The 12,476-nt window shown below is 47.5% G+C and overlaps 1 protein-coding gene across 10 annotated transcripts in view; it reads left to right on the top strand.

Annotated features, from left to right (window-relative positions):
* CACNA1G (calcium voltage-gated channel subunit alpha1 G) overlaps positions 1–5,170 on the top strand; it is a 152,180-nt gene extending 147,010 nt beyond the window's left edge. For 9 of the 10 annotated variants that reach the window (XM_075110894.1, XM_075110893.1, XM_075110895.1 and 6 more), the window contains one exon: positions 451–5,170. In XM_075110894.1, the coding sequence (XP_074966995.1) occupies positions 451–1,305 (855 nt within the window). In that variant the 3' untranslated portion in view covers positions 1,306–5,170. The remainder of the gene's footprint in view (positions 1–450) is intronic. The other variant, XM_075110898.1, reaches the window with a different exon arrangement.
* Positions 5,171–12,476: the final 7,306 nt, after the last annotated feature.

A 12,476-nucleotide genomic window follows, 5' to 3' on the forward strand; every position in this document is an offset into this window, starting at 1 on the left:
CTCAGCATCACCTGAGCTAGAGAAGGGAATACAAAGGCTCTCTCGCACATCTTCCCTCTCCCGCTCCTGCCCGGGCTGCTAAAATTATAAAGGGCTTTGCTGTAGACCCTCATTCTTTGCATAACAAGATGTTTACGTTTGGGTGGAGGCGTGCTGTTTTTACAGCCCTCCATCCTTAGAGGAGGAAGCTAAAGGTCAACCATTTAGGAAGAATGAAGGGCCAAGTTCTGCTGTCACTTACACAGGGGCAAACCCACAGATCTCTGCAGCATGCGAATTGCTAGAACCCACAACACAGGTCATTATAGGAGTCAGCGGGTCTGTGCTGAGGCATCTCAGCGAGTTGAGTGCCCTGTAAACACTGTGCCTTGCTTGTACTAACCTTTGTTTGGTCTGTCTCTCTCATCTGGCAACTCCCCTCCTCCCCGATCCCTTTGCGCTCCAATACAGATGGCTATAAGGAACGACTCTTTGGACAGCAAGGAGAACCTCCACACCGAGGTGAGTGAACTCTCTGACCCAAGTGTCCCCGCTGTGCCCAAGGAGGAGTCATCAGTGGCTCTGACGCCCTCGGAAGCACAAGAGTTGGCTGCATGGAGCCGGGCAAGCGTTCATACGCAGCAGCTTTCCCACAATCAGTATAATATTTCAAAGCAGGCACCAGCATCGTGTGCTTGTGCAGACTCGTATCAGGAGACACCTGGAGATTCAATGGACCAAGAAGCACCTGACATAAACAGCTCCTCGGAGCCTTTCACTTCAGAAACTTGTACAGCCTCGAGTGCCTGTTCAGAGGTTCAGCCTCTCACTCCTAAGAGGAACATAGGCAATACTGGCAACGTTACATTGAAGGACCTGAAGAAATACCACAGTGTAGACACCCAGGGTCTTCTAAAAAAACCGCCCTCCTGGTTAGATGATCAAAGGAGACATTCAATAGAAATCTGTTCGATGGAAAACAGCCCTCAGCACCATTCCACATCGAGCTCTTCTGGCTTCATAAGTCAGGTGGTAAGTGAAATGGAAGGCTTGCAAGGAACACGGCAGAAGAAAAAACTGAGCCCTCCCTGTATATCTATAGATCCACCCGACGGACAGAGTTTACTACCTAGAGGACCTCACAGCATCTCACCTGCCAGTGGAGATGTTTGCTTGAGACGGCGTGCTCCGTCTTGTGAGTCCAAGGATTCGATGGATATAGGGGATTCATTGCTTACAGACAGTATGTCAACATCTCCGACCCCAAAGAAAGACTTGTTGACACTTCCTAGCTTTTCCTTTGATCAAACGGAAATGGACCCCTGAGCTACTTTTCTGTTGGTGCCAAATGTTTTCTTCCTTTCATGTAATAGAAAAAAAAAATAAATTAAAGAACTCTGTATTCCAAAATGGCACTGGGTAAAAAATTTCCAAAGAAAGATTAAAGAACCAGCTGGTTAAAAGAGTGGTTAACCTATATCACGCTTACTTAAGCGTATGCTCTGCTTAGGTAAAAGCAATACAATGTGCAGAATCTATATGTATATTATATTTTATTAAATTAATTGAATCTAGTATTGCGGGATGTAGTACATTTTGTGACTAAAGACTCGTTTAATTTTCTTCTATTTTATGTATCTCAGAATATTTCTGAGATAAAGTTGGTTTTTATGAATATTTTAACCTAAAAAAAATATATATTTAATCCCTTCTCTTTTTTGTTTTGCTTTGTTTGGGTTTCATTTTGTTTTGCAAAGCACAAAATGTAGCCAATTAGTGCATTACAGAGGAAATGTATCCCACAGTCAGCAGTAAATAAGAATTATTTAATGTAATTTATTTTTCCCCTTGGACTTCAATGTTATTCCGGGAAAAAGATTGTTTGGGTAGTATAGAAATGCAGCGGCGTTTTTTTTACTAAAATAATATTCCAACTTTGCATAAAATTGACATCCAGAGGAAAAGCAGGTGCACAAACCCGGGAAGGTACGACATGCTGATAGATGCCTGAAGATGGTGAATGTAGGGCCCTTTAACCGTGCGCAATCCTGAATTACGAAAGGATATTATAGATCATCCACTGGTGACTCACAAAATCATGTCCATGGATAATTTTCTTACGTGCCTAGGGAACCGAGGCAAGAAAAGTCTGTGGTCACTTCTGAGATGTTTTTCCAGCGTCTCCAAGACAGACTGTTCCTTTTGCTGAGATTGACACCCCTGGAAGCCCACCGTTTCCAGTGGGGCTCCTCCTTTCTGCACCCGTGCAAAACGGAGAGCAAGGGCAGGTTTAAGGTTTGCAGTGGGCGAATTCAGTGCAGACATGACACAGCAGTGGGCTTAAGCGCATGTTTAAAGTTAAGCTCTTGCTTAAACTGCCTTGAGGTTGATCGTATTTAAGTAATTCTTGGAAATTAAAATCATATGCGTATGTGTTCGACAGAACCAAGGCCTGCTGCGAGTTATTTTACGGAATACATGTAAGAAAGTCTGTATGTACTGAAATGACTGTTGATTTTCAGTTCAGAAAGTCATTTTTTTGCTATCTCTGCTAGAGTTAATTTACATGACCCTGACTGTAATTTTATTTCCAATCTATCAAAAGCCTTAAGCAGCAAAATCATGAAAAAAAGTAGATAAAAATAGAATCCATATACTTACTTTATAACACGCCCTTAATGTCAGTCATCTCAGAAATTAACTGTTTACTTCTGTGCTGACACCCTCTGCAAAAAGCAATCTGTAGAACTGGACAGCACAGCCTGAAAATCAAGAGAGTTTGGCCCGGTTCGACACCTCCCGCTCCTCGCAATACCGATGGAAACCAGACATTAACTTCACTCGACTCCCATGAAATCACATTAAGATGCAGGCTAAATACGACTCTGCAGGCGTGGTTTGAAGTGTGTGAATAGTCACGGGTTTAAAACCGCGTACATGGATAAGGCTTTGCTGGATCGTGTCTTTAAACCTTTAAACCAGCGCAAGCAAGAGGAGGTTTTGTGCTAATTCTGTCAGCTGGGAGTTTGTAACTTTTTGAGAACTACTGATCTTTTCAAAGCACTACAACATGTCGATGTACCGCCTTTTATCCGTTCAGAGATTAGACTGTTACGACTACATGTATCTGCGTTAGCTTCAAGTGTACCTACAAGAAGAAGATGCTGTTCATACCTAACAGCCCATGTGAGGTCTTAAGCTCCTTTATTTTCACTTGAGGACGTTTACTCCATAAACAATCCCTATTGATTTACATGTCCTGTAGAAATGTAAGGGCTTTCAGCGGGAAGTCAGCCAGTCAGGGTATTTGAAGTAGGAGGATTAACATTCTGTACTATTTACTGCAGTTAGATTAATTCTTGCCTGGGACATTTTTCCTGTCTTCAACACGGGCCCATATGGAGACCGCTCTCTTTGATATGCCAGTCCAAATCCAGAGTTAAGCCCGTTTAAAGCAATGATTTCAAACAAACCTTTCATCGGTTCTTCCCCCAGATCATATTTAAGGAAATAATAAAATTACAGTGTATTAAGCCTGAGAAATATTCTTAATCCCTTTTTGGTTTTACACTCGTAATGAGCCTTAGCTTTGCCTTTCACATGTACTAAATAATTTGGGAAAATCGCTAGGCCGTTAAAATTGCCGACCCTGGTTCCCTAACGATCAGGAGCGTGTTTGTGTAGCTGGAATGATACTACTCGTACAGTTCCTTCCTTACAAAATAAACCATGCAACATTTTAGCTTGAAATCGTGGCACAAAATGGTGATGTGATGTTAATCCAAAGCTCAACTCCAAATGTAACAGAAAGCCTAAAGGCTAAAAGGTTTTGCCCACTGACAAGGTTTGTGGAAGTAACAAAAAGTTTACATCACACGTGAATATTCAGTGAAGAGTAGCCAATAAAAAAGTACTCTATGATGATGCATTCAGGCAAAGAAATCCATGTAAAATAGTTTGTTTTCTAAACCAGATAAGTTTTTTCTAGATGCCCTTTTGAAAAACAAATACAAGTGTACTGCAGTGTGTGCAATAATCTTAAGATAATTTTAAATACCGTTTGGGGGGGTTTTATAGAATTTGACTTTTTTTAAACCAAATGTACAAAATCCACAGGAATTCTGTAGAATGGTTATGTTGATAGAATTTTTTATATTTTTGTAGAAATCTATAGAGAAATTGTTAAAAGTCCGCGTAGCATCTTGGGAACAGAAGCAGCTCTTATCCACAAGTTTCCTTTCATAAACCTGGAGCCAGACCTACTGTATTACAACATGTAGAGCCTAGTTTCAGAGCCTGCACCCAGGTCGCATTTAGAAGTAAGCAGCTAAGCTCAAGTTCTACGATATTGCAGTGCTATTACTGTTCGAGACCGTACCCATAGAAAACATCTACCCCCAAAACTCAGCCCCTATCAATGGTAAAATAGTCGCATGGCTATCCGGTTCATTCAAGCACACCAGCACTTTACTACTGTGGATTTACTGTATGCAGGTGGGAGGAGGATATTCTGCTATAGCCAGTCTGACACGTGGGGAAAGAGAGATTGCAGACGCGTCTGGAAAAATGTAAACGCCATTCTTGCAGCCCCTCGCCCATAGAACTGATTTTTCATAGCTCGGTTACAGGCTGTTAATACTGTAGATATTTTGGAGGAGGGCAGAGAAAACACTGGTTTTGACTTCTGTGGATTGCACTCAGCACAAAGTGTGTTCAAGGTGAAAAAAAAAAAAGGAAAACAAAAGCGTTACCATTGTAAATTAGGGTATGCCCCAGTCTCCCCTTTTCTGCCCCTTTGGCTGTAGTAACCCATGTACACTATTACACAAGGTGACTAGAGTTAGGCACGGTACCATTGCAATGTCCGTAACAACCCAGTATATATTATAGAACTTTGTATTTAATAGTTAATATATTGTTATACTGTATCAGGTACATAGGCCAAAACGAGGTCTTTTGGTCAGGGCAACAAAAGGTGGTATTCATGGGGAAAATTGGGTTAAAATGTTCCTTTTTAAAAAAAGAAAAAAGACAAAAAATGAGTGTAAATCTTTACAAATGACAAAAACAAATGTGTCCTATTAAAAGCTTTTGAAAAGAAAACAACTGTGCACTTCCCTTTTTTGTTGTTGCTGATGCTAATCTGTATTATTCAGAGCGGTCAAATCTTTGGTCATGTTTTAATTGCGAACAGTTGGAGTAGGTATTGTATAGCAGCAGCGGACGGGAAGCTGAAAGAAAGATTGCGACACGTCGGCCCTTTGTGAAGCAATTTGGTTTGACACCGCAACCGAATCCGGCCCAGCGCATGGCCCAGGGCGCGCTGTTTGACCGAGGAGGCCATCAGCTGTGCTGCTGCAATTGCACTACGCTGGCAAGGGACAGCTTGGCAAGTTGCTTAACAAGGCGAAGGCTGTCGGGACGCAGCGGAGAGAGCTGCAGCCAACGGGGAGAAAGGAGGCTGGAGAAGGGGCAGGTTCGATCTGCCCGTGAAAACATGTTGCTGTGAGGAGAAATGTGCTGGGCTTTTCCACGCATTCACTACTTTGGGATCTCCAGCGTGAAGTAGAGCAGCCTCTTCTCCATCCCTCCTGCAATCATTTAGCTCCTTGCAAAGCGGGAGCTGGCGGGGATGGTACCACCCTGGGAGCCGCAGACTGCGTGGTGCAGGGCAGCGGGGGCTCAGGCTCCAGATGCTGCCTCAGGTACCACCAGAAACATTTGAACTTAAACACTTCAGGGGTCTTGAGAGTGAATGAATTATTTGGCTCCTACCATGGTCTCCTCTCCTCTGGGGAGCAGCCACTAGAGGGAGGAACCAGGCGCTTTGGCTTGAATGACTTGATCACCCTGCAGCAGGAGAGACCCTAAACTGCCATCCAGAGTGGTTATGTTGTCTAGAGGGTGTTTCAAGAAAGGCCCTCTTGTATTCATCTCTGAGTAGAAAACAGCAGGAAGGAAGTTAGCCCTTAAAGAGAGAAAATGTGAATCTGTGCAAAACCCGATGCAAATCCATGCAGAGCAGGACCCCAGAGGTGAGCTCCGTAATGCATCTGTGTTGTCCAGGCTGTGGGGCCAACCCCACCAAGCTGGAACCACTGGAGTGTCTTCCCACCCCTCCAAAGCTGGAGAATCCATATGGCATTTAGATGAGCTGGGCTGGGCCAAGAAAGCAGGGCATTTCACAGGTTCAATCACTTCCCACCTCTCTGCACACAGGTGAGTTCAGCCCCGAGGTAATTCCTTACAGAAGATGGCAAATCCCCCTCTTTCCAATGCTGGGTTTGGGGCAGTGGTGGGGGTGTGTGTATTTTTTGGCTCTGTTTTATGAGTGGTCCTGTATGAAGCTTTTCTGCAGAGTTTTGCTTGTGGCTTTTAAAAGGCTCCCACCCAGGGTGGCTGCTTGCTCTCAACTTGTCAGAGCTCGGGCATGTTACTTTGTTATTCTGTTTGGTAAGTAATTTGGATGCCAGATTTTTGTATTCCATGAAATGGTAGCTGCGTCTAGGGAAGTAGCACTTCAAATTTAATTTGTTTCTGGTTTAACTGAGACAGTTAGGTGAACTTGGCTAACTGTCCTGCTTCTGGAGAGCAGTGTCCCAGTGGAAAAGCTGTAGGCACAGCACATCAGTCAGCCGGAGCTCTGCAAAACCCTACAAGTAGTTGCATGAGCAATAGGAAAGGCCTGTTTGTGCCTTCTGGATTTCAGGTGTTCCAGAGAGATAAAGGGAGACACACCAACGAGTCTTAGATGTGACCTGTACTAGAATTCCCCAAAAGATAAGGTAGGAAAAAGCAATTTAAAGAAACATACCTGGTGCCCTTTATTGCCTCAGAACTGTGTAAAGGACCAGCGGTGATCAGCTACTGTGGGGTGAGGATCCTGCACGTTAAAGGGTTAAGGCTAGTAAAGTTTTGGAGGGCCACAGCCCTGAACTGAGTGGCCCAGAGGTGGGAAAGGGTCATCAGCCCCGGGGCATGGGCAGCCCACGGCCGCCCTGTGCACAGCCTTTTGCTACCATCTAGTGGGCTTGGGGTAAGGAGCGGGTCTGGGCGAGCTGCCCTCCGGGTCACCGGGAGCGTGGCGCTGCGGCTGCCGGGGAAATGGGCAAGAAGGGCCCTGCGGGGCCGTTCCGCCCACCCGTGAAGCGCTTTGTTCCTAGCTCGGTGTTGCAGAAACAGCCCAGTGTTGAGAGGGGGAGGAAAGAGGGTTTCTACTGTGGGGAATTTCAGCGACAATTTATAAAAAATCTCTTCCTACAGTAGGAGGAGAGGAAGGATTTCTCGCAGCTGCAGGAGCACCGTGCCAGCCAGTGCAGCCACGCAGCAGAGGCACGCATTGCTACGTGCTTGCGGGAGCTGCTCGAAGCCTGGGTGCTGCGCGCCTCCGCCGGCATCTCCCTTCCCCGGTAGCATGGCCTGGGCTTCTGCAAAGCCCTGGGAGACAACAGCCCATCCAGGGACAGTCCCAGGGCTGTCTAGTATCTCAGAGGCTGTGGCAGCACCTGAGAGGCTTGTTCGTCCCTGCACGTGCTTATGCCTCCCTTTAAGCGCGTGTAAAATGTGCAGCCCAGCGCACAGCCCTCCCTGTGCGTGCCAATCCATGCCAGTCCTGTGCACTCACACAGCAGCTGCGATACATCCACGACCTGTGAGCTCAAGCGGGGTGTTCAACCTCTGCTTGGCCCAGCATGGCAGGAGGACCACCAAGCAGGCCTCGTGCCACCTTCTGTGGCGTGTGCCGAGGTGCTCAGGGGTTCGGTGTTTGCTCGGGCACAGGCTGAGCGCTCGTCACTAGATGGCAATGCCACGAAGTGGTTCGGCTGGGTTATTTGTGCGGGTTAGTTCAGGCTGCACCTGAGATCCCTGGTAACCTGCTGTTTCTGTTTGGTTTGGCATGGTCTTCAGTGTCATCAGCGAAAGCCATTGCCTCACTGGTGTTTTTTGCATTCGAGGGTGATTGGACTTTAAAGTGGCTTCTACATGCTTCGGTTATGTTTACAATACACTACGTAATCACGCAAGATCCTCCAGCATTCTCTACTACTGCTTGAGTCACTGGATACTATAACTGGCAAGCTTTCAAAGGTCCTGAATAGATTATCTTTCCATATCAATTTAATACTCTAAATAATGTAACCAAAGACCCCTGCAGCTCCAGCTGGGAAATTAAAAGGATGGTTAAAACACTTAATTACTTACTGTGCTAACAATTATTTTACGGAAAGAAGAAGCACAATCCAGCTGTTCCAGGGGAAATCAGGAAGAAGTTAATACATGAGTCAGTCTACAAAGGAACAAATGCTCAGTGGACAGCACGTGCCGTGCTGAGACCTGCAAAGGCAGCGCAGAACCGCGCTGCCGGGTGCCACCGGCTCAGCCCGGCCGAGGGCTGGAGACAACTCCATGTTCATTCAAACAAAGCAGGACCTGGTGTTTGGATTCCTGCAACCACTGTGAATTCTGCGTGCAGTGAAATCCTGAATGGCTTCAGCCCATTAAAACTAGGAGAGGTTTGTGGGGTGGCTGAGTTGGCAGGGGAGAAGATAAGCTGTGGCAATGATGGTGGGGCCTGAAGTAGGGTAGTTTGGGTCTTGGCTCCAGAAGGCCCAAGTGCCACGTGCTACTTGTCTGTGGCTGTTTGTCCATCACTCTAAGCTCCTTCTGCAGCTAAACCACCCCCAAGCTGCGATGTGTTACACCTGCCATGGCTTCCATCAACTGCTGTAGGCACTTGAGAGCATGTTTGTGGAATTATCTAGCATGTGAGAGATGCCTGGTGCATTCAGAGTTCAACTGCTCACTGCTGGAGCAGCTCCAAGATCAGTTTGGGGTAATCTAGGCAGTTCTCAGTGTGTCTGGATGCTTGTCCTGCTCATTGGCCTCAGCGTGAAATGTAAGAGCACTCATGTAACAGGGGAAGCCGGTATTACACATGGCATCCTGGAGGAGTCATATGTGCACCATTTTCTCCTTTTACAGAGCCTTGATGCACTGGGTGGACCCCACCTCACCCCACAGTGAACAGCATGACTTTACAGTGCAGCTTCAGGTCAAACGCAGCGTGCTCCCAACCGCCCTGCGCTAGCGTTCCCGGGAACCGCCGCCTCTCTTCTTCCAGCCATGGGAGTCTTGCTTTCCACTCCTTGCCTACAAAGCCACGTAGCTGATAATATGCCCAAAAGCAGAGCTGTGAGTAAAAACTGGAGCTGCAAATCCCCAGCCCACTCCTTCATCTGTTTTATCATGGGACGTCTAAACTGCTCATGGTGCTTTTCAGCAATGAGGAAATTAAAGTTAAAATCCTTTCGTGCAAGAAGAGATGCATGCTATATGCAGCAGTGACTGTTTGAGAAGAAACACGAAGCCTGCTGCTACTCATGCCGTGTTGACTTTAAGCAGAGTTTGTTACAAGTCCACATCTTTCATGTGTTAAAACAAGATGTCATCCCCTATCTTCTGAAGTAACTGTATAGGGCCTTGCTGTAGATGCTACTTTGGCAACCTCATTTTCTTCCCATCTGTAAAATGTGACACTCTGTGGGTCTCAGAGGAAGCTGAGTCTCTGCTGTTCCAAGCAGAAAAAGAAGGTGATATTTATAGTCAACTAACCATGAAACTGTGACTTCCAGAGCTGCACATGCTCAAGCCCTCCCCAACCCTCACCTCTAAATGGCTGTTTTTATGTGGATTTCTTCAGAAGCTGGTCACGCTTCAATTTCCTTGTAGTGCTTTGCAAATCAGCATGGGGTGCGATATGAAAAGCAGCCTGCCTCATACCTGGTACCGTGCTCACACAGCCAGCCTCTCTCTCGTGTTACCTCCTGTCCTGCCCCGGCCAATTGCCCTAGTTGATAGCCAACCTGCTGCGTGGCCCTGGGTGTGCCTTGTAGTGCTTTGTGATGGCATTGACTTGACCTGCTCTATGTGTTAGCAGGTAAAAAGTCCTTTACGCTGCAGCTGGCATGGAAAAGAGGATGCAAATACATTACTGAATGAACCCAGATCAGATCTCGCCACTCCCCGGAATACATGTCAGGTGAGAAAGGTGAGTTCGTGACCTCCCTGACGTTTAGAGCAAAGGTGCTGTTTCATTTTCCTGCACCAGAATTCAGCGAGCTTGCATTTGGGGGAACATCACAGCAGTGATGACGTGTTGTAGGTACATCCATCTGCCTTCCCATCATCAAAGGGAACAGGACCAAAGTGAGCTGCCTGAGATAGTGCTTCAGGCTCTGCTTTGCACCAGCTTCAGCAGAATCCTTTACCATGGCCCTTCCCCGGAGCTTTTAAGCTTCCCCCCCATCTTGTCTGCCTGAGACTTTAATATTCCTGCCTTTGATTTTTTCCTATCTGCTAGTGGGTTTTGCCAGAGAGCACCTGGAAGTCGGTAATTACACTGCAAAGTCAGTGCAAGTCAGCAGGGTGTGCTGCGAGGGCCACGCTGGCTGCCCGGTGGCTCGCCTCGCGCTTGCGGTGGGGTGCGCAGCGGGAGCTGGCGCCCACTCATCAGTACCACCCGGGTTTAATGGCATGGACTGCTACTGAAGGCAGAAGCTGCCCACCATGAATTAGGAACATGAAGCAAGAGGCAGAATCGCTTAGGGCCCACTACTTTAGGGACCTGTGAGGCCCAGGGAAATACCCTAATACAGGACCTTCCTCCACAGATATGGTGGAACAATTCCATTGAAGTCAATAATTTCATCAGGGATTAATTCGTATTGCACATGTCAATGGAACTGTGCGGTACACTGATAAAATAAACCTCTCCCCTCCTGTACACACAGCCTATGGCAGCTGCTCGCGGGGTGCCTCTGTACCTGTGACATCTTATAATGCCGGAGCTGGTCTTAATTTAGGGCACATTCTCAAACTGCACCAGGTTCTGCTCCTCAGTGCAAGAAGCAAAGATGCATGTTCGTGTGTCAAGAGAGAGCGAATTCTCAGCACTTGGAGCAGCTGCTCTCACAGGTTGTCACAGGGCAGGAGGTTTAAAGAGCCATAAAGGAGTAATTCCCAGCTATTACTGACTTTTTGTAAAACTTTTATTGTGGTGCAATGCCGCTGAACAAAATTTTGATGTAAGGCTTGCAAAGACAACCCACGGTGTCCTTAGAAGATCTCGTTCACCCAGTTGGCTAGGGCTCCACTAGTATTTCCTTGAGAGGATTGTAACGTGATTGTGCTGATTAGCCTGGATCAGCCTGAGAGTTCAAATCATGTAGGCAATCACCCGAAAACCTTATCTTGGCAAGTTCTTATCTTCCCACACTAATAAGAACTGCGTCCCTTTAGCCAGATTATAGTAATTGTCTAAAACAAAGTCTCAGCATTGTTCATGGGAAGCACATGCCTTCCTCTGACAGTGCTCTGAGTGCGTATCACCCCTAGCAACTTCAGTGGTCTTCATAAAAGATCAGCAGAGTATGTTTTCTCTGGGGACTAAATACTTTGGGGACGCAGCAATACTGTGCTTCTCATCTCTCTTTTCCATTCTGGTGAGCATTTTTGACAACACCCTTCTGCCTGATGGTTCCTCACCTTCCAGCAAGGAAGGAAACTCAAACTCTTGAAGTATTTAAGGAGCTTTGTGGCAGGAGGGTGCTTTGCATGAGATGATGTTATTGAACCAGATGCTACAGCAAGTGGGTGGACAAACAGCAGGTGCTGGAAGGTCAATAATGCTGTAGGGGAAGTCCTGCCCAAGAGGAAAGCAAACAGTGGTTCTGCATCACGGGGAGGTGACATCCAGATTGTGTCCAAGGTGCTACACTACAAAATCTATTAGTTACACATTTACGTGAAATTTATTAACTGAAAGCTTTTGAAAATAGATCCATGCCACTGGTTTAACCTCCCATCTACAGCGGAAGCAATTAGCATGAAGGAAGAGGCTGCAGATGGACGGATAAGAAATGTGATGCTCATTTAAGTCCCGCTTAGGCAACTGCACTCCCCACCACTCTGAAGGGGAGACAACAAGGTGTCAACTTTAGCCTGAGTGGTCTGGATGGATGGACACAGTCAGCCCCAAACCCAGCTGGTGCCAGCTGGGTGACCATCCCTCAGCCCGCCCTTTGCTTCCCATGTGGGAACCACCAATGTACCCCTCCAAGAGCAGGGGTCTGTTTGTCCCAGCAGGTCACACTGGCCAGGAGGAATGTTCTGGGGGCTCGGTCCTTCCACAGGAAGGTCACCCTTGGAAAGCAAGAAGCCACAACTTGGCAGCGGTGCCCAGGCTTGAGGGGCCGGAGGAGGACCGTGGCAGCCCCTCTCCTTCCCTGTGGCACCAGCGTCTTTGAGGGGCCGGGGGTCGCCCTCGCCCCGCCCGGGCTGCCCCGCCGCCGGAGGGGAGGCCTCGCACCGTCTGGCGGGCTCCTCGCTGCCTGAGGAGGGGTCGCCGAGCGCCGCGGCCCCGGCCGGCGCCCCGCGGCCTGAGGAGGGCACGGCGGCGGGGCGGCGGTGACGGCGCCTCCCGCCGCCTGAGGGGAAGG

Source organism: Phalacrocorax aristotelis, chromosome 16, assembly GCF_949628215.1.
Source record: "Phalacrocorax aristotelis chromosome 16, bGulAri2.1, whole genome shotgun sequence".
Taxonomy (NCBI): Eukaryota; Metazoa; Chordata; class Aves; order Suliformes; family Phalacrocoracidae; genus Phalacrocorax; species Phalacrocorax aristotelis.